A 27,840-nucleotide genomic window follows, 5' to 3' on the forward strand; every position below is an offset into this window, starting at 1 on the left:
TTCAGAAATATGGAGTATTTCTAGAACATTTTTATTTGAGTAGACGTTTTCCATTCTCCATTCTATACAGACAAAGTTGGAAACATATAGATTCTTTTTCATACAAAAAATGTTTTTATTTATTTATTTATTTAGCTAATAAATTAAGTCCTTACTCGGATAATGGGTTATAAACTTAACTATACAACTAAACAATATATCAAAAATATTCTCTATATAATCTGATAAATGTTGTTACTACAGTTTTTTTTACTTGCTTTGTGTTTTAAAAGAAAACCAATAAGTTTAACCTAAAAACGCCCTTTTATTCTCCCATTTCATGAGCGGAGTCCCCTAAGAAATCCATAAAAAATAAATAAAATCATTAAGTTAAATTTAAATTTCCTTTTAAATTAAGCTCACAATGAGCTGTTCAAGTTTGACATGATTTTTTTTATTTTCTCTATTTAATAAATAACTCAATATAACGAATACCTAAATTACAAAAATAAATAAATATGTAACCTGTTAAATATTTATGTTAACAAACTAATTCTAATAAAAAGGGTTTTATTTCTTTTAAATTTAATTAAATATATTTTTTAAATATCAGGGGCAATTTTAGTATAACCAAATTTTACATGTAGTTATGGAGCGAGAATATATGCATTTTTCAAATATAACCATTTATTTAAATTTCCACTTCAATCTAGTTCCTGGCTTTGGTCTTCGGCATTTCTCTCAGTGATTGATTGAAGCTCAGCCCCAGCCTCATTCATGAGCCCAGGGCCCAGAAGGCAGGCATCGACATAGAGCGGCATAGAGCGGCAGCGTTTTGTCGCCCGAATCGCTCACAGCTTCTGTGCTGTGATTTCGCCAATTGGCGATTGCCTCCTCCGGTGCCGTGAGCATTTGCAAAATGTCAATCTGGTGCTGTGCATCAATTCAAGTGTGAAATAAATAGAAACGAATCCAGGTCCCAAAGTCTAGCATTTTGCTATAATTTTCGCGCCATTTGCCGTCGACTTTGCCCGTCCATCCGTCCGTCCCGCCGTCCATTCGTCTGTTTGTCTGTTTGTCTGTTTGTCTGTCTGTCTGTCTGTCTGTGTGTCTGTCGGCTGTCTGACTTTTTGTGCCGATCGTTCAGTGAAGAAAGAGGAGCTATGCTGAAAGTATTTACAATTACGCAAAGATTGATTGAAATAGATTTCGGATTGATTGGCTGCTGGTATGCACATCGCTTGAAGTTCTTTTTCGCAATGGTGGGAATCGCAGGTGAAAGAGGTTAAGGAGGTTAAGAGCTCCGGCTTCTCGGCACTTTGGCTCTTTGGCGCTGGGATGATTTCTAATTAAGCCGCTCTGTCCGACGCCGCGAGGAGATACATTTTATGCGACACATTTATCCAGCAGATACTTTTTATTGATTGCCATCGGTTAAAGCAGCGCCGCAGGAGTCGGAGTCCAAGAAATCAGCTTTCTCCGGCGATCTCGATCTCGATTTCGATCTCGTTGATCGTGGTGCAACCCGGAGCAAAAACCAAGCCCAATCAATAAAAGAAACTCTTGTTCATCTAAATATTTATTTGTATTTATTTGTGGTGACAGCAATAATAATTTTCTTGATCATCATTTCGGCCGATTTGCATACCAAATCGTCACACGAAAGGGAAAAATACTTATGAAACATTAAGATTAATAATTTATGCTATTTGCTATACAACTTTGTGCGCTTTGCTTTACATTTACATTCATGGACATACGTACATTTAAAATTTGCTAATTGTGACTAACAACTCGAGGGAACCTCAAAACGTGTAAGATTACGCGAAATTTGTCTACCAGCGGTGTTTCTATAGATCAATTAATGTTTTTTAAACTAACAAATACTCTTGGGGGGATTGGAAATGTCTAAGTAGTAGCTAGTCATTTAATATTATGCTTTATATATGGTTTATAGCTTAGAAGAAAACGAAACTTACAGATTACAAATTCCACTACGATATTATTATGCATACGCGATACAGATAAGCTGCCCTTTTTGCATATTTTGCTACAGTTTCTTCTCTTTCATCATTTGTTCAGCTTTTCTTTTCTTTTATTTATTTGTGTGTTACCTTTAGGTTTCTGAACTTGTATTCTTGCCGCTCTTTGTAGACGACCGAAAAATTTGTTTATAATTCACTGCATAAATTATCAGAAAGATAACATTTGTGTTATACTTTTCGGTCCCAATATGCAAATCCCTCATCGGGGGCCGATCGACTTTTGCATATTTTGGCAATTTGGTTAGTTGTTTTAAACGATGTGATAACATCTAGCCAAAACGGCACGAACTCGTATTTAGCGCTTGTTAATCAGAGTCAAACTTTTCTGCCCCCAAAGGCTCCGTTTCATGTTTCGTATTATTTATATAACTCACATGCGTTTATTGTTTCGTATATTTTCGTATTTGTTTGTTTACTTTGTTTGTGCTTTTGTTTTTGGTGGTGTCTTAGCGGGGGGCTAATTTTCTATTGCCTCAATCGATCTCCGGTGGCTGATAACTGTCATCTTGAAATGCTTTTCAGACCTTAGTGGTTAGATCCAAGGCATTCGAGGTGGCCACTTTAACGGGGGCCTCTAACCTCAGGCGCTTGCCATTCTCGCTGGAGGCTTCTATGAGTTCGTCCAGTTTCCTCTTGATCGTTTCACTGGCCTCGCTATCGCTTAGGATACTGTTGTTATTATTGTTATTGTTATTGTTGTTGCTGCTGATACTGTTGTTGTTGTTGTGGGTCTTCTCAATGCTGGTCTTCACTGTCTCCGTGGTGCTGTTGTCCTCCTCCATACGTCCCTCTTCCTCTCCCTCTGCCTCTTCATCTGAATTCTCCTCTTCGGGAGTTACTTTCAGATCCACCTCATCATCATCATCATTTTCGAAATCGTTTTTCTCTATGTCGCTGGAGATCTCGGGCTCTGCTTCGATTCCAGGACTACTGCTCTTGCTGCTCAGCGAACTACCAGTGGTCTTCATGCTCAGATCAATGGGATTGTCCTGGCCGGGACTGGGATTCGGAACATCCTGGGCTGGAGTTTCCGCTTCCTGTTGAGCGGGTGAGTGGGGTGGCGTCATGGAAACCACCAGATCCTCCTCCTCGTCATCATCAACGGCATTGTCCAGTATCTCCTCCACCCTCGCCTCATCGTCCTCCTCGTTTTGACCGTTACTCTGCCGGCTTTTCACCCTTTCCCGGCCACTTTCCGAATTCGGTGTGACCAGAGCTGAAATTGAATAATCCTGCTTGGAGTGTGGCGGTAGTTTCGTAGTCGGCGGTGGGCTTTGCTGTTGCGACTTAAGCACGGCATCCAAATAGAAGCGTTTGGTTAGCTCATCGGCTGCACCACCGTTTGTTAGGAGATGGTTATTGTTGGCGTGGCTACTGGGACTTCTGGGTGCTGCTGGTGGCTCATCTTCCTTGTGGTGCTGCTGGTGGTTGGCAAATGGTGATGAGCCCGGTGCGAATCGCTGACCTGCTCCACTCGAATTAAAGAGATGCTGCACCGCCGCCGCAGCCACCGCCGCCTGCTGTTGCTCCGGCGTGGGCTTCAGCAAGCCCTGGTGGTGCGAGTACAAGGCGGGATGGTAGCCGGGAAAGAGCAGGTGCGAGGGCGGCAGAAACGCAGGTGGCGGCATCACGGGCATGGAGGTCAGGCCCGGGAAAGGTAGTGGCAGGAATGGCGACAAGTCCTTGCGCATCTGTGGTGGTCTTCCGGGCATCGCTCCTCCTCCGCCGCCCGACTGACTGCCATCGCCACCGCTTGAAGATCCCCCCGAACTGGATTTTCCGCCCAAATGGAGCAGGGGATTTCCTCGCACCGAACTCACCTCCACGGAGCTATCGGAGTTGTGCGAGTCCGGGGAACTAACCGAGGGTGAGGCTACCACTGGATGTTTATGGGAGCCGTACTCCCCGCTGCTGTCCAAACCCAACATCATTAGCTCCTCTTTGCTCCGAACCGATCCGCCAGCATTGGCGACGGCATAGAGACCCGGATAGCCGCCCGGATGACCCAGCATTCCCAGGGCGGCCGCCGCAGCCGAAGACGGTGGCACACCCGACATGCCCTTGACTCCGTTGGGCAGCCCTGCACCACCGCCCGAGCCACCGGCTCCACCGCCACCCGCTTGCTGGCTATTGTGGTGCGCCGCCATCGCAGCGACCGCCTGCTGCTGCTGCTCCTGCAGCAGGCAGTGGATCTTGAACCAGTTGGAGCGCCGGCCGTAGCGGGAGCCACTCTTCGACATGCCCACCATGAGGCACTTCTTCAGGCGACACGCCTTGCAGGCGGTGCGGTTCTTCTTGTTGATTATGCACTCGCCGTTGTTCTTGCAGTCCGAAATCGATGACAGATTGTTGTACGATCGACCGAAGAAGGACTGTAATTATAAGACGGAAGTTATGGTGACAATGTTAGTATTATCTGAAAACAATGAAACTAAGAATATTTTCCTTAAAACTTGGTAAGCTTAGAATATTTTTTTGAATGTATATAAAACCAATACAAACTAAATTAAGGAACAATTCCAACATTTGTGGAAAAAATCGTATATTTTGGATATAGAAATATGAGGAGAAAACATGACCTCATTTCATCTTTTTTATGGTAATTTTCTCCTATAACTTTCTGTGCTTAAACTATTCCTAAAGAACGTATTCATATAAATGCATTGGTCTGTATTTTAGCTGTCTATGTAATAATAACTAAGCCGATTAATCGCACATTTCCTCAGTCATAAAAAAAGTCTATTAGATGGCCTATAATAAAAACGGATACTAGTGAAAAACTTTTTAAGAATCAGTTCCCAGTAAGATTAACGATTGTAATTAAACAATAGAAATGATCAATTTCTTAGAAGAATATTGGTGCAAATATTTAATAGCGTCTAGTATTAAATTAGTTACTCTTGTATATCTCCAAGGCAAAATATACTTGAATGTTAAATTTATGAGTTTGATAGACACTTAAACAAATACCCTCTATAAAAGGTATGCAGGATTTAATACGGACCACTTAATAAATTTTAAACTACTCTAGACCAAAGTCTCCATTCCACACTTAAAAAAAACCGAACTTCTTCAGCCACTTCTTCAACGCTGTCCATGATGTCATTCAATAAAACGCTTTCAATGCTCCACAATAATATCTCATTATATTTTTGTGATGATTCACCGGTTGGCGGGTCTGCTGAGACCCAGACCTCTTTAAACGCTCTGCCAAAAAAGCGAAGAGCCGCGAAAATAAAAAAAATAAGAAATAAAGCAAATCGACATGCACAAGCGGCAACCACCTACACCTCCGGCATTAACCGTTGGCTGGGGCACCACAATCAATTGCAACAAAGCAAACAAACAATTTAATTCAATGCGGAGGAGCCATGAAAAGCTGAGAGCCAAAAGCTGAGAAAGAAACAGACGGCAACATGTTGCTGCTCTTGCTGTTGCTGCTGCTGCTGCTGCTGCTGCATGTTGCAAAGGTTATGGCTGTGCAACACTTATGCCAAGTTGCAATGTTGGCAGTAAATCACCAACGCTTCACGGCTGCCCGCCTGCCTGGCTTTGCAATCAACCAAAAGGGACAGACTGCCTAAATGACTGACTGAATGGATACACTTAGAAAATAATGTCGAATTTTGTTAAGCTTCTTAATGGCTTACCCTTATTTGCGCTGCCTGAAACTTTTAGATTTTATTGAAGAGGCTTATTGAAAATATTTATGCTAATAAAAACGTATTTAAATGAATATATATACAGAAATCAACTTTTTTGATTTAGTGAACAGAAATGGTTTTTCCGTATCGTAATGCAAAACTAAGAACATTTTAAAATTTGTTTAAAAATATAATTGCATAACTAAGGTTTTTCACCCTTAACCGAATCTTTGATCAGAATATTATTTATTTTGAAAAGGAAGCCTTGAAATTTATTGACATTCAGTTATGGACTGTGTTAGTTATGTTTTTATTTCCTAAAGGCAAACAAACAGTAGACAGAACAAATGACTGTTTATATACCGTATTTCCATAATACAAATTATCTCTTATTTTTGCACATTTTCTTATAGACTTTTCGTTGAGTGTAACTGACTTACTCCCTGCCTGTTTGTCAGTATTCAAGTTGGTTGCCGTCGTTTTCTGATCGTAGGTGGAGCTTTTGAATGGAAGAAACACCGGTGCTGAGATGCTGACGACGAAGCGCAAAATTGAACCGAGACAGAAACAAAAAGAAAAAAAACAAAAAAAGAAGCAGAAACAATGCGAAAATCCACTTTTAAGGTTAATTGGGCATCAAGATTACTGGGTCGGAAATGGAAATGGAAACGGAGGATTTCAGGCCTTTTCAGTTCTTCGTCTTCAGTTTTCAGTTTTCTGTTTTCAGTTTCGTTTCAAGAAGCAGCGCGGCAGACGGACGGACGACTATTTACAAGCAATTTTGTGCATCAAGGCAGATTCACTTTTGTTTATTTGTTTTTTCTTGGGCCTATTTACTCTTTTTTTTTTTGTTTTTGTCTTCTTGTGGGCGTTAAATTAGCCAAGCGAGGCCCACGCCATTGCGAACGAGGCCCAAGCACAAATCAAATAACGCTGACCCACAAATTGTACGTTAGTTGACCTTTTCTCCTTGGCGTGGGCAAAAAAAAAAAAAAAAAAAAAAAAAAAAAACGACAACGAAAAAATCAAACAACAAAATAAATAAATAACAAAATCAAATCCCTCGACTGAACTCGAATCGAGTCGGCGGTTAAACGAAACGAAACGGAACGAACAAAAAATGATCATCCCACCATTAAAGGAGTATTCGTATTTAAATCAATTATTTGTGGGGCGCTTTGTTTAACTTTGACCTTAGCCTGGGGCATCCATTTGTTGCTGCTACTCCCCCTCCTTTACGATGAACTCAACATTCCAGTTTCGCGGAGAATGGCCTCATAACTTTTTCTGCTTAGCGTTTGCATCACGAAGGCGGCGAATTCGATTTATTGAAATCGATTGAATCGGTTGATACGACAAACCTTTGAGGTACAAAGGAGTGCAATTTTTGAAATGATTGTTGCCACGGAAACATTGTGGCCAAAATGCGAAAATATTATATTGGACTATCTTAAAGAGTGCATTACTAGATTAAAACAATATTTTACTTAAACTATCTCGTTTAATGTAAACTTATTGCATTCTCTTAGATTTTTGTAACATCTTGATCTTAACCTAAACGATATTTTAAGAACGGTATTTATTGAAAATTTCTGAGTCCGCTAATTATATTGTTTTTTTAACTTTTAATATAATAAATAAAGCAATCGCTTGCAAAATTTAAAATCTTACTGCCTTAAATGTTCTAAGATAATATAATAAATTGATTTTTACCTCCGAAATCCCTATTATTTTGATCAATTTATAATACAATTTGATTTTAGGTTTGACTGTCTATAATAATAATAGTAATACTATAACTGCAAAGATTTCTTTTTGTCACTAAACCTTTTTTAAAGTTTGATATCTAGCAATTGTTATTGTTTAATTTACCCACTTCAACGACTACCAGATATCCAAAGCTAGATAAAACGTAGCGACCACCAAATCAAATTCAAATTAATTCGAACATCGAACTCACCTTGCAGCCCTCGCATGTGAAGGCTCCGAAATGGAATCCAGCCGCCGGCTCTCCACACACCTTGCACGTCTGATTCATCTGCAATGGAAACGAACAGAACACGAGACATGAGAATGGTATTGTAAGCGTTTTTGGGGGGATCTCTAACCCTGCACTAGCCCGGCAACCAGGTCCCCACCCACCTCACCGAAACTGAGGCAATAAATTCATAAAATTTCAATTAAAAGCAACAGCAAATCATGACACGGGCATCTGGAGCTCTCCATCTCGTTTCGAGTGCCCCAAAGAGAATTGGAAAACCAGCCGCCAGCGAAATTCACACGCACTAAAAATTAAAATGCAAACATAGTTTGTCATATCGCGAAATTGGTATCAACGAAAGAAAAAGAGCACGGCTTAAAACGAATAGCGAAAAACGAAAGACGAACGACGACAAATGGAAATGGGAAACGGGCCCAAAGGAACCCCCAACAAATGGCCAACAAAACCCGACCATGAACTCTCTGCACAGGAAGAAATTGTATGTTCTTCTGTTTAATTTTTCAAATTTAAAGATAGGACTTAGATAAATGGAATTGTAATTTTAGGGACAATAAAAATGGAAAATATACATAAAATGTGTTTTTTAATTTTGTTATTATATTATATAAACACCATGTAACCATATTTGTTTCCAGTGTAAATGGCCAATTGCCTTTTCTGGGGCCCATAATAAAATATGAAGATGGAATCAAATGAAAAATTGCCTCAGAGCACACACACACTCTGAGCAAACAAGCAGCATTTGCATTTATATGGCAAACTCTGTACCTTCCCCATTTTCGCCCCCTCGCAAATAGGCGCAACTTGTAGCTGAGGGAATATTTGTTTATTTATTGCGAGCGAAATGTTTATCAACAAATTGCCATCAATTGTTGTTTGGTTGCCCGGCCAGGAGTTGGCTTTCTGGGTTCCCCCTGGTTATCCATAGTCAGGTTGAAAATGGGACTGCGGATCGGACGGAGCTGCGTTTTTCTTATTGCCACTTGTGTTGCTGGAACTGGAGCAAAAACTCTGATGACACGCGCACATGCAAAGAGGGAAAAATTTGGCAAGGAGGAGGTGAATTTCATGATCACAGTGATCGTGGGAGACTTTTTACATTATTTTGGCAGATCAAAAAGGTTAAAAAAAAAGTTTAGAATCTAAAAAATAATTTGGTAATGACTAAAATTTTAGATACATTCACATCTAAATAAAGACTAATAATAAACTAGCATTATTTATTAAATTATTTAAAATGCGTACATTACAAAACAAAACAACAATAAGCCAGTAAACTAACAGTATTTATAAAATAATTTTAATATTATTTATTGGTTTTGAAATCTAAATTTATTCAAATAGTTAAATTATCGCGTTGATTCATTTGTAGTTTTGTTAAAAAAGTTTGCCTTCTTAGTTCTTAGTTATCAGCTGCTTACGAAATAATTGTTTTTGGCAATATTTTTACATATATATTTTTATCTAACAACGCTCTGATCAGATTAATTTATATTAGACTATCTTATGATAGGTATATAAATATCTGATTTTAAACGGATATTTCCAGTACCAACAATGTTAACCTGGATTACAAGTTTGTTCAACACATATATACAAATATATGTATACGAATAATTTACAAAGTTAATGTCAGTGGTTAACAACTCTTTTTAATGTTCTTCTCGTAAGTCCTTCAAGCCACAGCGTAAGTGCCTACTCATTGAAATGAATGCTTCGAGCTCAAGCCAATTGAAATGCTTTCAAATATATCATACTAACCGAAAATTGGCTGCCCAACTAGTAGCCAATGGCCCAACCGCTGTCTACATCGGACTCATCCTCGAGCCAAATGTTGGCCACCTTTTGCGAAGGCTTTTGTTATGTTTTATAGCACCAATTGGCCCACAGGCGATTCTCGGCCGTAACTCTTGCAGGCCACAAACAATTTGGCACATTACAAAGTAGGAGAAAGCACTCAACACATTCACTTTTTTTATTCGCTTCTCCTGGTTCGACCGTCCAATAAGCAAATCCCCGAGGTGGGGGTCTTATAAGAATACCATGCCAATTGGCTTAGTTCGTTCAGGTCTGGGTTCCTTATTTTTGCCAGTGGTTGTTGTTATTGTAGGTGCCTTGTTTGACTGTAAAACATGCTAATCTGATTTCGTGTTATGTGTTGAGTTGGAGGTGAGTTTTGGCCCGACTTTGGGTCTGGGCCCCCTCGACTTGGGCTGGAAATAAATTTCCAACGTTTAGGTTTCATAAAGCGTCGTCGGGTCTGGTCGTTTCTGCCTGCCGGCCTGCCAGCCAGCCTGGGATTAATCGACAAATAAAAATCACATAAAATAAATTAAAAATTATGAGTTTCAAGTTTCAACAACCTGCGGATTGGCAGCAGATTTAGTTTGATTTTAAATCACTGCCAGCCAGCCAAAAAGAGAGAGAGATAGAGGCCCGAACACGTTGCAGATGAGCGTCGCCGTGAAATTTATGCAGACAATGTGCAATATTAAAAAGCCATAAACATTTATTTAACAACAGACAAGCGACACATTCTTACCAAGGCACTGGGAATCGAAATTATGGCGGAGCATTTCTACGGTTTAACAAGCCAATAAGTAATGCTCTTACTATGTATTCCTAAGTAATTTTTTAGCTATCGTTCTTGAATTTAAGCCAAGTGTCCCTCTATAATTTGTGAGTTAATTTTTTTTTTGGCTAATGAAAAAAACGATTAAGAAAAATTGTATAACAAGCTGAAGCTTAAGAGGGGGGTTTGAAAACTTAATTCGTTTTTTTTTTTAATATTTTTGCTTCAAGTTTTAAACAGGAACTTAAACTTATTTGCTTCCCCGTATTACACCTTTGATTGTAAAACTGTTAGTTATTACAAAGATAACTATAATAAAAATTAATTAAAAAGTGTATTTTCTCGGTAACTAACTTTAAGTATTGAAATATATCAAATTTATAGCTTTACTTAAAAACGATTAGGAATACGTTTCTAAACCAGCTTGGCAGAACTGCTAACTTATAATTACAATCAGTCAATTCAAGGTCTGAATAATTTCTTTAGTATAAGCTTCTTTTAAGGCATTCTCCTTAATCAACCCTCTTGCTTCAGACCTGTTTTAATTTCTTTGTTCACAACGAAAATATAAAAAAGTATTGCATAATTTGCGTAAAACGACGCTGGCCCAAAACATTTAAAGTCACAATTAGCTTGGCTATTAAGTGAAAGTGTTATAAATAAGATACGAGAGCGGCAAATGTGCCAACAAAAAAAAACATCATCGGCAAGACTTTAATTAAAAACACATAATATTAATAACCTTTTTCTTTGTCAAGCAATTTGTTTTTTTGCGCGACTAACAAAATATTTGTCTGTGCGCAGGTTATTGATGGGCTGCGAATATTGATGAGCTTTTTCGACTGCACAATGCCAATTTATTTTAATTAGTTGGTATATTTTCCAAAAATAAAAGTTCCCCCAGTTCGTCAGAAGTGCAACAAGTTGATCCAAGACAAATAGACGCCAGAAAAAATAAATACCTGCAAAAACTCCACCAGTCATCATCCACAATAGTGGATGCTGTTGATTTTGTGTGTGATTAATTATGGCGATTGCTGTTCTGTTTGTTGTTTAATGTTGTTTGGTTGTTAACCTTAACGCGCAGCAAAAATAGCAAGTAGAATTTATAATTTTTCATGCCACGATGATGCAATGAAAAAATTTATATATATATATATAATAAGACGCTTTGTTATATGGCTTATTAAGCTTGGCAAATAAAAGAAGCGACCGCAGAAAAAAAATTAAATAAAATTATTAAAATTCATTTAAGGCACGTTTACTCCAGTTTTGAGCTCGGTTCGCCTCGCCTGAAGCTGTTAAGAGCTAAGTGCCATTAAGACCAAGTCCAAGCTCGGCTTTAGTTTCTGCTTAGTTTCGGTTTTTGCTTCCCTCGCTTCTTTTTGGCAGGCAAAAAAAATTATGATAATTGCCTGACCTTGGATGGCATGTACTAATACTAATTCAAATTTGCACATCCAGTGCGCAGATCGGATCCCCGCCTCCTCCGCCCCTCCCCAACATGGTTCGCATGCAATTATAAAAAAGCGCAGGCTAGAGGCAAAAACATAATTTAATTAAAATGAAATCATGCACACAAAGCAATTGCCTCGCTTTGTTCATTGTGCGCTGCGGCAAATTGTTCTAGTTTTTAAGTTTTTTTCGCCTTTTTCGCTATAAACAGATTTTGCGTTATAAACATTCATGACTCGTCGACACTGAAGACGGTCGTTTGTGGCTCTGTGTGTTGGTGTTGTCTGTTGTCAGTGATGAGCAGATAAAAATGTATAAACAAATGCGGTCTACCCAGAGCGATTAGCTAAGCACTGCACCTAGACTAGATTCAAACAGTAGTGGGAATATACCTAGCATAAGACTAGTGCAGCTGGCTTTTCTATTAATATTTAAATTTTTAAAGTACTAGAATAAAATTTTATGGTTCTGTATATTGTCACTCATTAGAAGATATTAAAAGAACACCTTAGCATAAGCTCCACATTTAATAGCTATTTTTTATGAGTATTAACCCTGTGGTTTCACTTATTTGCATTAAATTCTAAGGAAGTGCTTGGGTATAAGAGAAGCACATTTTATGGCTAATACTTAATGGGTGTTCTTTAAATATTAGGTGCTTATACAATTGAAATCAATTCACTAATTCAATAATTTGCAAAGAGATTTGAAACCGCGATTTAATTTAATCCGTTTATTATTCAATTAAATAAAACATTTATGGGGTAAATGCATTCACTCCCACGGAGCTGCAAACAATGACTTTTATTCGCATTAATCTAAATCGATTACACTCTCCAATACCAAACTAGTCTGATCAACTTCTGAAAGCAGCTGCAAAGTAAATAGAAGACCGCTCTAGTCGCAGCATCTACTATATTCCAACCCCAGCCAATCAGATGAGTCATGTCGGCAATGCAAACTCGTTTATTCCCCAGTCGATCGGCAGAAGAGGAGCGAAATTTGTCAAAATGGTTATATCGCATGTTTGTTATGCTTTTTCTGGCCGGCTTTCATTTCTTTCTTCTCCTTTTTTATGCCGCATTACAAATACTTGAGGCGGTGGAGAGTCAGCTGCACACACGCATTTCTTTCGCTTTTCCTGACCCAGCACTCCTCTTTGCTTAGTCACGCGGCCTTTATGCTTAGGCAATTTGTCAAAAAAATAACGCACAACAAATTTTACACACATTTTCAGGGGGCCAGCCCTTCGAAGACCCTCAGGGGAGTGATCAATCATAGGAATTCTTTCAGTTTGTTTCTGCGATTGTCTGTTGCGTGAGGAAATTATTCGCAGTTGTTATACTTTGGCCAGTGAGAATTATTTTGCAAGGGGCTTTTATATTAACGGAATTTTTAAAGGATTTTAAATTAAATTTTCCTATCAATTGCTTGAGCTATTAACAATGTTTACATTTCGTTCCGCATTAAAGAAATTAAAAGTATCTTATAGTAAGGGCATTGTTTTGTATTTATTATAAAAATGTTCGTTATTAAACATTTACTTTTTCAACTATACCCCATCAAGCGAATTTGATTTGATGATTGATATATGTTTTGTTTGACTGAATGGCCAATGAAAACGCCCTTATTTTCTCCCTTTGCTTTTCACACAGTTACTCCCTCTTAATTTCTTCATTTCCTTCGTTTTTTTGGGCTTCAACACCCTTGGAAAGTCAATCCATCATCATTTATCGCCTGCTTGGTCAGGCAAGTTCGTTGTCTAAGTCTTTCGTTTTGATTTTCGTACTTAGCTAATTGTTGTCGTTGTCGCTGTCGTCGTTGTTGCTGTCTTAGGCTACATAAAAGCCGAAGCCAAACACTATAATTATGAGCCATGATGATCATGCCGCTGATGATGATTATCGCGATGATGAAAAGTGCTTAGCAGGGTTTGCAACTTGAAGCATCATCGCTGCTGTCTGTTTCTGTTTCTGTTACTGTTACTGTTGCAGCTCTGAAGCTCTGAAGCTCTTCAAGCTGTCAAGCAGGAAACGTTTGGATTTATAATGCTCGTACCGCCCCTCCGTTCCCCTCCGTTCCCCTTCCCACCCCTTCGCTCCTGGTCTCGGTCTCGTCTCTGTTTGTCATTATAATTAATTTGTAACTATTTTTATGAGCTCATGTGAAATTTAAATTGCATTCTCCTGGCGTCCCTGTTTACTCTTTCTCTGTCTTCGACGAGAGCCGCTTTCAGCGCCCATGTGCCAAGTGTTTGTGCAATTTCCGTTTAAAATTTGAAATCTTCCGACAAAAATAGTACAAATTATGCTGAAAAATTGACAGGAAAACGTCAAGTGCGAGATGTGGGCAAACCGGGGGAAGCGAGGGCACACATTTTCCTGAGAACTTTAAGTGCAATTTGCAGTGCTGAAATTGGAAATGATAATATTTGCTCAGCAATTTTGGTGCTTTGGAAAAGAAATTCCCACAGTTTGTGAATATGAAAGGGATTCCCTCCTTAAAAATTGTATAAAATTTCAAATAACAAATAAATCTACAAACTTAAAAAAAAATACTTCCTGGTACCATATAAGATTCAATTCAATTTTAACGAGTTAAATCACAAAATTTGTATTTATATTTAATTCAAAATTGTTACTATATTTGAATAGTTTTTTCTGAAATAATTTCCTAATATTATAGGGAAGCAAGATAACTAGTTGATTTTTATTTAACTCGTGAGTATACAAAATTTTGTAATTTTTTTTGGGAAAGATATAATTGCTGAAGCTTATTAAAATATAAAATAGATTTCATTTTGTAAAACATCAAAAAGCTTTGTGGTATTTTTATATTTAATCATGTATGTAATATTTTATTTAGCGAATTTTTTTAAGTCTCTCCTCTTCAACCTAGTTCTATTTTCAGCTGCTTTAAAAATTGTACAGATCCGCAGTTAGTGTATTCACTATTCCCGTATCGCTATAGCATCTCCTAGTCATTTTTCTTGTTATGCAAATGCGTGCAAAATGTGCGAGGTTTTCTTCTGTTTCCGAGACTCAAATGCACTGCTCAATGTTGCTGCAGTTCCCCGATATTGTTGCCCTCGGTGTTGTTGTTGCTGTGTGGCAGTTGTTGTTGCTTCGCTGTTGGCTGCCAGCCACACGTTCACCGATCGCTGTGGCATTTGTTACAATTTTAAATGTTAGCTCAGGCAAAAGCGAGGCAACGGCAAACTAACAAACTTGTGCCAATTGTTGCTTACAAGTGTTTGACTTGACATTTCGGCGTGCGCGTCTTTGCGGAATTGGCTCCATACATATATGGCTAATATCTGTGTGCTTGTGCTTGCCCGCAGAAACTTGTATTTGCTTGTGCCTTTTTTTCGAGTGTATTTATATCGGTGGGGGCAACTGACAGCCACTGCCGCAGGTGAAATGCTCAACGAAATTAATCACAGCCAACCAAATCCCATAAAGGCCACAAAAGTTGGCTAACAAATTAGTAAGCGCTTGGAAAATTGCATTTTAAGTTGCATTTTGTGATTTTTACTGTCCATGATTTGGCATAAAAAGCAGCCTGTTCGATTCAATGAGCATTTGAACTGCACCAGATGCCAATGACTCGACTTGAAGTATGCGAATCAAACGAGGGGGGCCCACGAAAAAAACAAGTGCAGATAATACTTTGGAAATAAATCTTGTGCTCAGCATGGCAAGCAGACAATTCAGACAAATAGAGGATGCGACAAAATGAATGGATTGCACCATGAATGGCTGAACGGATGAATGGTTGGATGGATAGATTGCTGACTTGGTTGTCTGAAAATTGTCAGCCATCTATGGGCAAAAGCTGGCCTTGAGTACTCAAGTTAGCTGAAACAGGGTCACTTAAAAATCCAAATTTTTAAGAAAAAAAATATTTTATTATATATTGGGAGAAAGAAAATATTATTAATATTTGTTTTCAATATTATAATAATAATATAAAGACTCTTTTTTTCTTAGAAATCAATTAAAAAATATTAAATTATTGTTGCTTAAAAACCAAATCTGCTAAGTTAGAAAGCATTTTAGCATTTTTGCTTTATTCACCAGATGCAATCAATCCAATGTCATTCTCGTGGCCCCCCGAAATCAAATCATCATGTCATTTGGTAGAAATTCTTCCCACGCTTTTTGACCGCTGCAGGAGCCAAGAAATCCTCAAAATCAAATTCCATTTTAATTAGTAGACATTTTCACATTACGTATACGCCAGATCTGACGTCGACCACCCTTCTCCCCAATGGCACAGCAACAGCCACAGCCACAGCCTCAGCCGTAGCTACCTCCACACCCACTGCCCTCCTTTCGGCCATCTCGCTCCCTGTGTGTGGTGGGGCCATAAAAGCCGAACAAAATTATAACAGCCAACTTGCAAAACATTTACACCAGCCCACCAACCAACAAATGCGGCGGGTGCAGAGTGGAGGTGCATTTTAGGCGGTGGCAGGCAGCCGCTTTCTTTGCCTGCAAGAAAAATGATTCATGGAAGAGGCCCGAGACTCCTGCTGGTTTGCTGTCTTGGTGGCTTGGTGGCTTGGTGGCTCGGCTTCGGGCTGCCTTGGTATGTTGCCGTGGTGTGGTTGGCTTTTTGGCCAAAGCGTCTCGACGCCGGGCAGACTATTAACTTTGAAAGTTGTTTAAACAGGCGAAGAGCCAAGAGGCGAACCTCCACCTCCACCTCCAACTTCTATTTCTTATTTTTTTCTCCGGCCTTTGCATTGGAAGCTCCTCTTTGTCGTCGTGGTTGGCTGTCTGCACCAGCTGCCTGCTGCTCCTTTACCTTGCAGCCAGTGTCATCGGCGTCGCGGCTCCTGGGAATTGGATCATTAGAAGCCGGCAAAAGGCGAAGGCGCAGGCAGAAGCAGAAGTGAGCAGAAGTTGGTCAAAGGCGACACTGAGAGAAACCTTAAACTCTCCTTTCTATTGATCTATAGTTATAGTTATTTTAGTAATTTAAATAGAAAAATGATTACAAATTGAAATTTTCCCGGAATTTAGTCATCCAATATCACAAAGCTTAAAAAAATTAAATACGTTTGAAGAAACAGAAAACAGCTTAATAAAAGAAAAACATTTGTATTAAAATACACAAATTATTTTTAATAGTTGCTTGAAAATATGCACATGATGATAAAGCATGTAAATGTATTAGAAGTCTCAAGTGGAATTTTAAATAAATGAAATTCTTATATAGGCTTTGGTTGACGTTATACTTGACGTTAAAAATTGATTTAGTTTTATGTGCATTTGTTTAAGGAATTAATAAATGCCCAATTGTTTGTTTCAAAGTGCAATACAACTGGAAACTTATTAGCCGCCAAATATGTATTTTCGACAATGCCAATCAATGTTATGCAATGCTACAGTGACATATTTAAAATGTCTCTCAGTGCAGCATTCAGATGTTTTGCGAGTTTTCGGTTCGATCCGCCTGCCTTGGCAACCCACCGGGCAATTTTGCATGTGTTTTGTTGCTGGCAGAGTGCTGTGGCAGAGTTGCCACCGTTTCTTGTTGAAAAGAGGCGCGATAAGTAAATGTGTCCGCGTCTCTCGGTCGTTTTCCTTTTTTCTTTCGTTTTATTTGCACTTGCACAGCCAACAATTCTTTCTTTTATTTTTCCTTGCCGTTTTTTTGTTTGTTTATTTGTTTTTTCCCCCCTTTTTCTGTTGGTTTAAGCTTCTATTTCATTGTATGCGATTTATTTGTTTGTTGTCTCGTTGTTATCTGAGTAAGCTTTGACTCAGTGGCCTTACGTCCCCCTCACTTTGATTTTCCATCGCCCGATGCTGCAGTTGTTGTTGCCGTGGATTTCGGGGGAGTCAAAAGTCAATTAAATAAGAGCAGTGCACAGTGAAAAGCTTGTACTTGTTGTGGCCTCAGCTGCCTGTTGTTGCTATTTTCGTTGCTGCTGCTGTTGTGTTTTTGCGAAACGAGCAATTTGTGCCTGCTCTATGTGGTTGACTTTTTTTTTTTTTGCTTGGGTTGGGGCCAGAAGTGCACTATGGGAACCATTTCACCAAAAAGTTAGCCAAGTTGAAAAGTGTTTGGTGGAAAAATTACTCGGGTGATTTATGAAAAAGGTTTGTGGTCGAAGTCTTTTGTTTTGTGTGTCTTCGTTGGGGAGAAATTTGAGGAAGAGCTTGAAGTTTGAAGGTGTTTTGCTAAAAAGCATCATTTAAGATGACCTGCAAATTCAATGAACAACTCAAAATTAAAATTAATCAACCAACAAAAAAAAAGTTCGTTGCCTAAGTCATTTGATTTTATAAACCAATAAATGTGTAGCACTCTTAAGTTTATCTTTTTATTCAGTAAAGGCAATAAATAAACACTAGTTTATTTTCATTCCTTTCCTTTCAATCCGACTGCGAGAATAAATTTCCCTTTTTATTGAATCAAGTTATTCCCAGAGCCATGCCATTCAAAAATTGGGTTTCACTTTCCATAAAACTATTAAAAAGACGATGAATTAAAGTTGAATTAACCTGCGGTTTGCGCTGACTGGTGGGAATCAAAAATAACAGAAGAGCCAGGGATTTGGGCAAAAAATGATCATTGGACTGGCATTGTTGATATTTACTTTTCGACTTCTGCCCAATCTCGATTCAATGCCAGCCTTCCCCGCTAATTCCGCAGGCGAGGGGGAATCTCCATCACGTGTGTGCAAAATGGTATAGAAATAACAATAACAAAGGCATTTGTTATTAGTAGCCGAGTGCGCTTTAAAATAAACAGCTAATACAACAATGGGCACAATTTGCTCGCTGCGCCACTGAAATCGAAACTGAAGCTGAGCCCGGAGATTCAAGCTCAGATCTAATGTAAGCGGACATGCGGGCATGCAATGATCTTCGATATATGTGTATCTATTTGCCTCTAGTATATGCAATTTATATAAATTTAATTCAATTTGCCGAGCTAAATTGTTTAGTTTTTGTTTTTGCTCGCAGTCGTGCAGAGGTCGTTGGCGTTGGCGACGGCGGGGGTTTCTGTTAATTTCATGATTGGGTCTTAACTTAATGTGTAATGCCTTGACTCGAAAACAATTCTAACAATTTGGCAGCTCATTATGCGGTGCGCTCGCTCGCTTAACCACGCCAACTTGACTCCAATAAACGATGCACAACCTTGACCTTAAGCCAAATGAAAGATAAACCGCAGCGGGAAAAAAACGGCCTCTGCCTCTGCCATTATTTTGTATTATGGATTACGAACCAAAAATTGTAACAATTTTGTTACGCTTCTTTGTGGAAAAGGCCCTGCACCGCCTGTTGGGCTGCCACGATCCCCTATCGTTATTAGGCGCCAACTTATCAGCGTAATAAAGTGGCGAGGCAACCAGTTGGAACAGTTTCTGTGCGGTGGCAAAGTGTTGAACTTGAAAACGAAAGCAAAAGCAAAACGGGAAAGAAGCCAGAGTTGTGTGGGGCGATTAGAGAATACTCTTATTGATTATGCTTCCATCTGTTGAAATACAAAAAGTTCTTTAATGAAAAGGTTTTCAATTTAAGCTCCTAAATTATTATGTTCGTATTATTGGAGATTTAATTATTATTAATTTGTATAAACAAAGGATATTTATATATGCATTAGCTAATGCCACATTTTTGTTGTGTTATAATGGGCAAAAAAAAGCGTTTTAAATTGTCTAAAATTATTTAATGTTACTTTTTCATTATTTGTAGAAAAAATACTTTTAATATTTTGTTAAACTATTTAAATGTTGTACGATAATGCTTTTATATAACATTTATATCTTCCATTTATTCAATTTAGGCGACATAATAGCTGATAATTTTATATTTTTTCTTTTGACCCTCTAAAAGAAAGAGCATTTCATTTGATACCATATTTTGTGGGAACCATGAGGCAGAAAGCACTTCAAGTTGTTTGGGTGTCTTGTGGAGGGGCGGTCGGAAAAGGGGAGGGCAACCCTGCCCCAACTTATCTTTAAGCCACGCGCTAATTTGAAAATAATGCTCCCCAATCATTTTCACATTTTTTCACATTTTCAGGCACCTCAGCTCAGCCTTCTTTGCGATCGGCGTGGAGTGAGCAATAAAAGCAAGTTGCTGGCTGGTCGGCCCTCCCACTTGTTGATTGTCTGTATAATTACATAATATTGCATAATTTTGCAAACAGTACGCGGTCGCTTTGGGATTTCTGCTCTGTTAGCTACGTAGAGTCTCGGAAACTCAGAAACTCGGAGTCTTTGGGGTCTCATTGTCGTCGGCTGACCGACGATCTTCTTCGTTTTCGCTTTCAGTATCAGTGCACAATGTAGTACTTAAATAATAGAAGTTTAATAGCGTTTTGTTTGCTGCCGGCCGCATTTGCAAGTCGTTAGTTTCTGCCAGTTGCTTCTACTGCTGCTACCACTACTATTTACTATTTTTTTTCTCTGTTTTTGGACTACTAATGCATTCAGCTGTAGGATTTTTGTCAAGGTTATCCAGTTGGTTGTGTTAGCGGATATAATGACATGATGCATACGGTGGAAGCCAAAGTCAGCATCAATTTCGGTTCTCTCGTTTTTTTTTTCTGTTTTTGCTCCAACTGATTTAGCTTTTTCGCTTTTCGGGAGGAAGTTCAGTTTTAAGATCGGTGTAATTGTGTGTAGTTCGTTCAAGTTCGCTGCCTAAGTCATTTGGCAAGAGCCTAACGAACTTTGCAGAACTGTTCTGCCGAATGGCAGAATGCAATGTGCAATGTTCCCTCACATCGCTTTGGGGCTTTGGACTGGCTAATTTCGCTCATTAATCATCGAGCGGCGGCTGCGGGAGAAAATCGCTCCGAAAACTGATTACACATGTACGGCCCACCAAATCAAAGTTGTGCCAAAAGGCTTAACCGCATGAAGCCATCTATGCCATCCCAGTGAAATGCATCTGCAAACAAATGAAGTTGTCTGCCAGCAACTCATCCGATTCTAAGGCTCCTCACGGGCCTAGCCTTCTAGTAGAGTCATCAAGTCCAGGATTGATCATTGATCTTTTGGCACTCAATCCTCCGCCTTCTCCTCGTCTGCTCACGAATTATAAATAGTGCAAATGCGTGCAGTGCATCATCATCATTAGTTTTCGGCCAAAAACCATGGCAACAGACTTGTCCAAAGTCTTGGCATAGTCTCGCTGTTCCTCCTTTGAGTTGCCCTACAACTTGGTCTGGCAATTATACGAATCTATGTGTCTGACTTTAGTTTCGTTGCTAAATTGTTTCAATTCATTTTGTGGTAGGCATAATTACTGCGATGGGGTACTATAATATTTTGATTAAAATTAATATGAAGGATTTCCTACAAATATTTAAGCATTAAATAAAAACATAAGTTATATAAAAAAGTATTAATTTATTTAATTAAAGCGCTTAAAGATATATATTTGTATTTGACTAACAGCATATTAATATTATTGATTTCATCTAAATTTTCAAATAATTTAATTTTACTTCTTATAATTTGAATTAAATTAACAGACCTCAGTATGATATGGTTATTAAGCATAAAAAATTTGGCAATAAAATCTATTTAATTTGTCTAAATATACCTTTTTCTTTGAAAGGGTATTTCCCAGTCCCCTGTGCAACCCATCGCCTCCTGCCCATCAAGTTCGTGTCCTAAGTCTTTCGTTTCGTTACGTTTTGCGCTGCAAGTCAGGCATTTTCTAATTGCAAGTTAATTTCTTGTTGCGAACATAAATTTAACATTCTAATTGAGTTATCAACCGCAACATGTACATACACACGCCGAAAAACAAGCGGACAGGCGAGGCAGGAGAGGATGTGGCGGTAAAACAAGTAGGAGAAGGAGATGCCGACGCCGGACAACTTTTACAGCTTCTCATCTCATCGTCCTCAAACCGTGTTCGCTTTGGTTTTTCGCTTCCAAACTGGCTACGCATGTGAAAAATTGCCTACACATGAAGCCACCGAGCTTGTTGTCCGCTCCTCTTCTCTGCTTCAGCTGGCTGCTTTTTCCGACCACGAACAAAATCGCAACAAAGCCACAAGCGTCCGGGTAAGTGCAGTAATTACATTTCGGTGTGTGTAAGATTTTGGGCCTTTGCTAATTTGCCTGCTGCTTCTGTTTTTCTTATTTAGTTTTGGGCATTTATAACTAATTTCCTCAGCCGGCTTCTGCCGTTGAAAGAATTCCCCAACGTGGAAATATGCACTTTGGCATGGCTCGTAATTAATTTACTTTGTGTGTTTGCCCGCTGGCAGCCGCAAAGGAGAACGACACACACGAAAATATGAAAAAAAAAAATCCATTACGCAAATGTTTATGACCAAAATGGTCAGCGTCCGAAGAAGCAGCGGTGGCAGCAGCAGCAGCAGCAGCCTCTTCATCTGCTGCCAATGCAAATAGAAAAGATTTGCCAAAGCCCCCAGATGCGTGTGCCCCAAAACCGAAGCTGCAGATGGAGGATGGCGGATGGCGGATGGGAACCGAGTTTCAGTCCCGTAGTCAAGTGAGCTTCTCTCACATACATCATAACATTGTAATGCATTTTCGCCCGGACCCGCCCCGCCCCTCCCCTCCCACAGTTTCCCGTGGAAATTAGTTTTCTTTTTCCTCAGCGTCGTGTCATCAACGGGAATTCGGAGGCGTGATTGTATCGAAGGTCGAGGCAATATGGAGATGTTGCAAAAACATTAAAATGCTCGTACATTTATGGCCAGTTAATGCAGATTTGTGTATCTTTCTTATGGTGAATCGAGGTTGGGGGAACAAATTTTGTAAATTTTTTTTATGGGACTTGCAAACTAATAAAAATTCCTTGGAAAATATAAAACTGTTTTTCTTTTTTATTTTTATTAATTTAATTCAATTACCAATTCTAATTGAAAACCTATTCAATAATAATAATGAAGTTTTATTAAGTGCTCTAATAAAATTCAAATTTAATTAATTCAAGCTGTTTTTTCAGATCTTCTTCACTTATGTGTTAGTAACTTGATACGGCGTTATATTAGGATTATTAAATATTGGAGTTTATTTTTGTCAGCTACAGCTAATATGCATAAATAATTATTGCTATTCATTTAGCAGATATTTTTTGGCATAGAGTTTTTGCTTATTATGAAAACATAGGTTTAAATTTATGTATATGGTTTCTTAATATTCACTCCGTTAGATTTTCAAACAGCTGAAATTAGATCTGCGTTTAAGTTTTACTCCATATTAAAACCAAGAATGTGACCAAGAAAATATTTTCTGCTCCCCAGATCTAATCCGGTGGAATTTGTTACCCGTTCCCAGATCGTTTCATATTCATAAATTTATTAGCCAAAGCTACCAACTTGCCGCTCGAAGACATCGTTTTCAAATGTGGCCCAGATTCGAGCCGCTGTTGTTGCCTTCATTTTAATCAAACATTTAGTTTATCGTCTCACATTTCAACTAATTAACACTACGTCGGGACCGCCTCTTTTGGCTGTGAGATCTCCGACTTGGTTTATGTTTTTGGCTGGCTCTTGGCTCAGCCAGCCGTCTTCTGGGGATCTTTGGTGCCGGCATTCGACTGATCGACTAAACGAAAATCAGCTTAAAATCATAAAAAACGCACTTAAATAAAATTTAATATTCAAATATTGACATTTAGTGCCATGTTAGCAGCAACTTAGGTGTTTTCTTCGCCTCCTCTCTCTATGCCATATTTTTTCGAGCTGCCCTCCTAGACAATAAGCCTTAAATTATGCATGTGGATTGCTCGAGAGACGACGCAATTCGCTTAGCATTAACTAATTGATCTGCATTAATTTCGAGCCGGGCCAAAAAGACAAAAGACGGAGCAGGTGAATCGTGTATCGTGTATCGTGTATGCGGGAAATACTCGACGTAGTTCGTATTTGTATTATGATTATTATGAGTTTTTTTCTCCTATTAAAATTATGACATCATTTAAATATTTTCGCCGTTGTTAGCCAGATTTTTGTGTAAACTGGTTTAGGCTACTCACAATTTTCGTCGCTCTTTCTGTCGCTTTTATTGTTGTTGGGCAATTATGCATGCCCCCAAACCCCATAATTCATAAATACATTTTGCGCCCAAATTCGAAAATGCGGAAGCGCTTTGATTTGCTGATGCTTTTGGGGCCACATCGTACATATCTTATCAATGCTGCCAGATTTTCAACTCACAAATTGTCTTGCTCTCTTGTCGCATATGAAATTATTATAGTCATAAACTTTTTATGGCTTTGCTCAATATTTAGCTCGTAAAATATTTCTTTTTATATTTCTGTATATGATTTTGTTTATTTGATTTGAGTTGTTTGACGGAGGTTATCTTATAATAAAATCGATAAATGTGAGATTGCTTACCGCATATGGATTATCCTGGTTCATCATTACGGATATCTGGTATCGTAGAGCTGGAAGTGCTCAACCGGAGGGTCTGTAAGAAAAAAAATGTAAACTTAAATGAATTTCCTTGAACGCAGTTAGTCAAAAACAACGTGGTTATTCTTGTCAATATTCAATCTTATTGTAAGCTTATTGATCTTTTTAACAAGGAGATTATCAAATAGAAAAGCAATAATAATAATAAAATAAATAGCTTTTAAGTAATATTTGTAATCTAACTTTTCCCTGTATCTGAGTTGTATATTCCGTGGCTTAATTTCGGTATTTATAAGTAATATAACATTTGGGATTCCTCATTTGTTTAAATATTATTAATTTAATTTCAATTAGCTAGTCAAACCAAAATGTCTCGGAAACTATATTAAGATCAAGACCAAATTTTGAAGCCATATATAGTATTCTTGTTAGCATTTTCACGAAAAAAATATCTTTCTGTAATAACCATAATTTTTCTAAGCTGATATTTGAGCCGCACTAATTTAATCGAGTGCTCGCCTCCAACTGATTGAAGATTCGCTCCAAATCAGCCTAACGTTCTGACATTTAACCAAGAGAACGCTGCCAGCTAATAATAATAATAATAACCATAATAATATCGATATTTATTGCGATGCAAATGCTGGAGAAGTAAGCTGCATAGCTGCACCTAAAAACGACCGACGAAGACAATCAGCTGCCTCACATCAGTTACAACCAGCAGACTCCTAAGAACTCCCAGAACCACCAGAACGACTCCATAGCGCCGTGAGTCACCCTCCATTCAGACCCACTCCTGGGCAGAAGACTCGGCCAGGTCGGATCCCCACTACCCACCCCCCGAAACGCGGTGGCATGTTAACTGACAACAGGTGTTTGCTACTCGCCGTCCGTCTTGCGGCCTGCTTGCCACATTTGCATTTGATATTTTGCAAAGCTTGTTTTGCTGCCGCTGTTAACGCGCCCGTACTATGTAAATACTTTCACACTTTGTCCCCGCACTGCTCTCCTTTCGCAGCGATTGTGCTTTTCCGGCTCGGACCCCTTAAGGATGTTCAAGTCAGCACACGACCTTGATGTGTTAATTTCCCAGCCACCTCTTGTCAGTCATCTGTCCAGGTACACTGTCAAAAAAGCACCACAGTAAAAGGAAGCTTCCTTTGCAAACTATATGTATCCTCATTTTATTTCTTTGTTAAATTCAAGTAAGCCCTGAAGACTTCTTACAAAAAGAAGTGTCACCACAAGTTGTTAATAATAACTGAAAGTTTGTAAAGTTTTATGTAAATGCGATGCTTATAAAATATTTTAATATATTTTGAGACATGCTCTTCAACTTTGAAAGCTAAATCTATATAAGTTTTTAAAAAAGAAATATGTTTCTTGCATAAGGATATAAATAATTAGGAAGAAGTTCTTTGTTTCCAGCACTGGCTTTTGTTTATAGATTTGGTGAATCGGATTTTACATTGTTTTTCGAGTGTTCTGGGACCAAGTCAGGAAAAAGGCTTGGGGCTTGTGATCTTGAAAGGTGCCAGCAAAAACAAGCTGTGAAGTAGATTGCCCTAGCTAACTAGAATAAGTGCGCACTCTGCGACTTGTAGAACACAGCAAACTTACAAGGCACTTGCCATAAGTACGAGTATATGGGGTCTGTCAATATTTGCGACACATGCAAAAGCAATCCAAGTTAGATTCTTCATTTGCCTGCCAGCGAGTTGAGGGTAAAATGCACTTGCAAAAAATTGCAATATAAAAGGTTTGCTGGAAATTTCCGAAAATGTGTAAGAACAAAAGCAGCTTGACAAAAGAGTTTCTATTTTATGGTCATAGGCCTAAAATCCTCAAAAAAGTGCATACTAAAATAGAGAAAAATATTCTTAGTTCTTTGTATTCTTAAACGTTATTCCATTAGTTATTAGGATAACATGTTAAGCCAAATAAATTTAGTTTTTCTACTCAAAAAAGGTTGCTTTATTTATGAAGCCAAGTCTTCTTTATTGAACTACCATTACCATGGTTGACTTTACGATCTCAGTAGATCAGACGGCTTGAAGCTATGCTCTCTGCCTCTTTCTATTTAATCCCTGTCAATGCGAATAATTTCTTTCAGTGCCGCAGTTAATGCCATTCCCATGGATCTTGCCTGGTTTTTCGAATTTTGTGTAACAAATATTCTGGCAAATAAAGCTTTACACGCTATTTGCATTATAAAGCAAACATGTGCGGCGACTATATCTGGGCAGCCATCTCGCTTGCACTTGACTTACATTGATTCTGTTATATAGTCGTAAAGTTTATTTGCCCTGCCCTTGCTTGCTTTTGTTGTTGTTATTGTTGTTGTTGATCTAGCCATGTTTTATGGCCACACTAAAAAGTGCACTGGTCAACAAAGCGGCGAGAGAAAACTTTCTCACCAAACTATGGAGCTTGGGCTGTAGCTCCCCTGGGCTGTCGTATAAGTGTCATTTAGGGGAGTGTATATGTGTATATGGTGAGTATAATTAAATCATACGAATGCCCGACAGTCGCGGACAGTTCGTCAGTAAGTCGGATTGTCAAGCGTTATCTGGCCATCGCCATCGCCATCTTCCTTTTGATTTTTTTGTTTTATGAATTCTATTCGTTAATGAAATTCACATGTTCCCCATCTCCATATCCATCTCCAACTCCGAACCCCATCGCCATCCCCGTTTTAATGTTCGCATGATGGATGTGTCCCGAGAAAAGCTGAAATGTTCGTTCCGTTTCTTCGATATCTCTGTGGCCCCTTTGAACCTTTGAACTTACCTGCTTTTACTGGCTGATCAGCCGATCAAGTTAATCCAATTTATTTGCTTAGTGTTTCTATTTTGTTGCGCACTTAAGGTTTTGCCTTTCCTAACATTGTGAACTTTCCATTTAAGGTTTGTGTATTTTCGTGTATTTTCCGCTGTTGTTTTTGTTTTGCTTGCTATTATTTTTCGTTCACCTTGCGCCAATAAAACGTCACTTGAGCGTATAGAGTTGTTGCTGTTTTTGCTCAAATCGCACTTGACTTTTAGAACTTGAGGCGAGCGTGAAGCATGTTTAATATATATCTAGCCATATATCTTTTGGGTTTTGCTGTGTGTGTGTGTGTGTTTTTATTTTTAGCAGGGTATATATCACAAGTGTTTAAAATTTTGCATTTATATGATTTATTTATTTGAATAAAAAGTTTTTAGTTGCATGAGGGTTTAAATATCTTTATTGGTTTATTTTTGAATATAATTTTTTGTGTGCTTTTTTTTTAATGATTTCTGTAGATTTGCTGTGTTTTTATAGAGCGACCACACCTTTGTGTGAGGGCACTCCTGGCTGCGCTCGCGCACTAGCCCTTTATTTCTTTATTTTCAGCTTTCGTTTGCCGCTTTTTACCGCTGTTTATGATGAACCGTTGCACACTGTTGTGGACCGATCTTCAGGGATTTTTTTTGAGTATTACTATTTTTATTTTTATTTTTATTTATTCCATTCAATTGAAAAAGGCCCTCTTTTCAGCCTAATTTGCATATGCTGATTTTTAGCGGCGGCCAAAACAACGTAACCTCTGGGACGTAAGACGACGCAACGACGACGGCGACGTGCGATCGAGCGTGCGAGCAAGAAGCGCGAGCTATCACTAAAGACTGATGTTAAGCAGTTCTGCAAAGTGCTCAGACCTCTGCGACTCGCCGACTCAGATGCTTTGCAATATCATCCGACGAACGCTCGGTAGCTAACTGAGTTGAGACTTCGGCTACCAGAGAA

The 27,840-nt window shown here is 38.7% G+C and overlaps 1 protein-coding gene across 1 annotated transcript; it reads right to left on the reverse strand.

The window, feature by feature from the left end:
• Positions 1-1,551: 1,551 nt before the first annotated feature.
• LOC108142629 (knirps-related protein) lies at positions 1,552-27,247 on the reverse strand. Its single transcript, XM_017266620.2, has 4 exons — positions 26,860-27,247; positions 24,052-24,124; positions 7,629-7,706; positions 1,552-4,396 (listed from the first exon to the last, which is right to left on the reverse strand). The coding sequence occupies exons 2-4, from the start codon at positions 24,076-24,078 to the stop codon at positions 2,543-2,545; spliced, it is 1,959 nt and encodes a 652-aa protein (XP_017122109.1). The 5' UTR covers positions 24,079-24,124; positions 26,860-27,247; the 3' UTR covers positions 1,552-2,542.
• Positions 27,248-27,840: the final 593 nt, after the last annotated feature.

Source organism: Drosophila elegans, unplaced genomic scaffold, assembly GCF_018152505.1.
Source record: "Drosophila elegans isolate 14027-0461.03 unplaced genomic scaffold, ASM1815250v1 contig_208, whole genome shotgun sequence".
In the NCBI taxonomy this organism is placed as follows: domain Eukaryota; kingdom Metazoa; phylum Arthropoda; class Insecta; order Diptera; family Drosophilidae; genus Drosophila; species Drosophila elegans.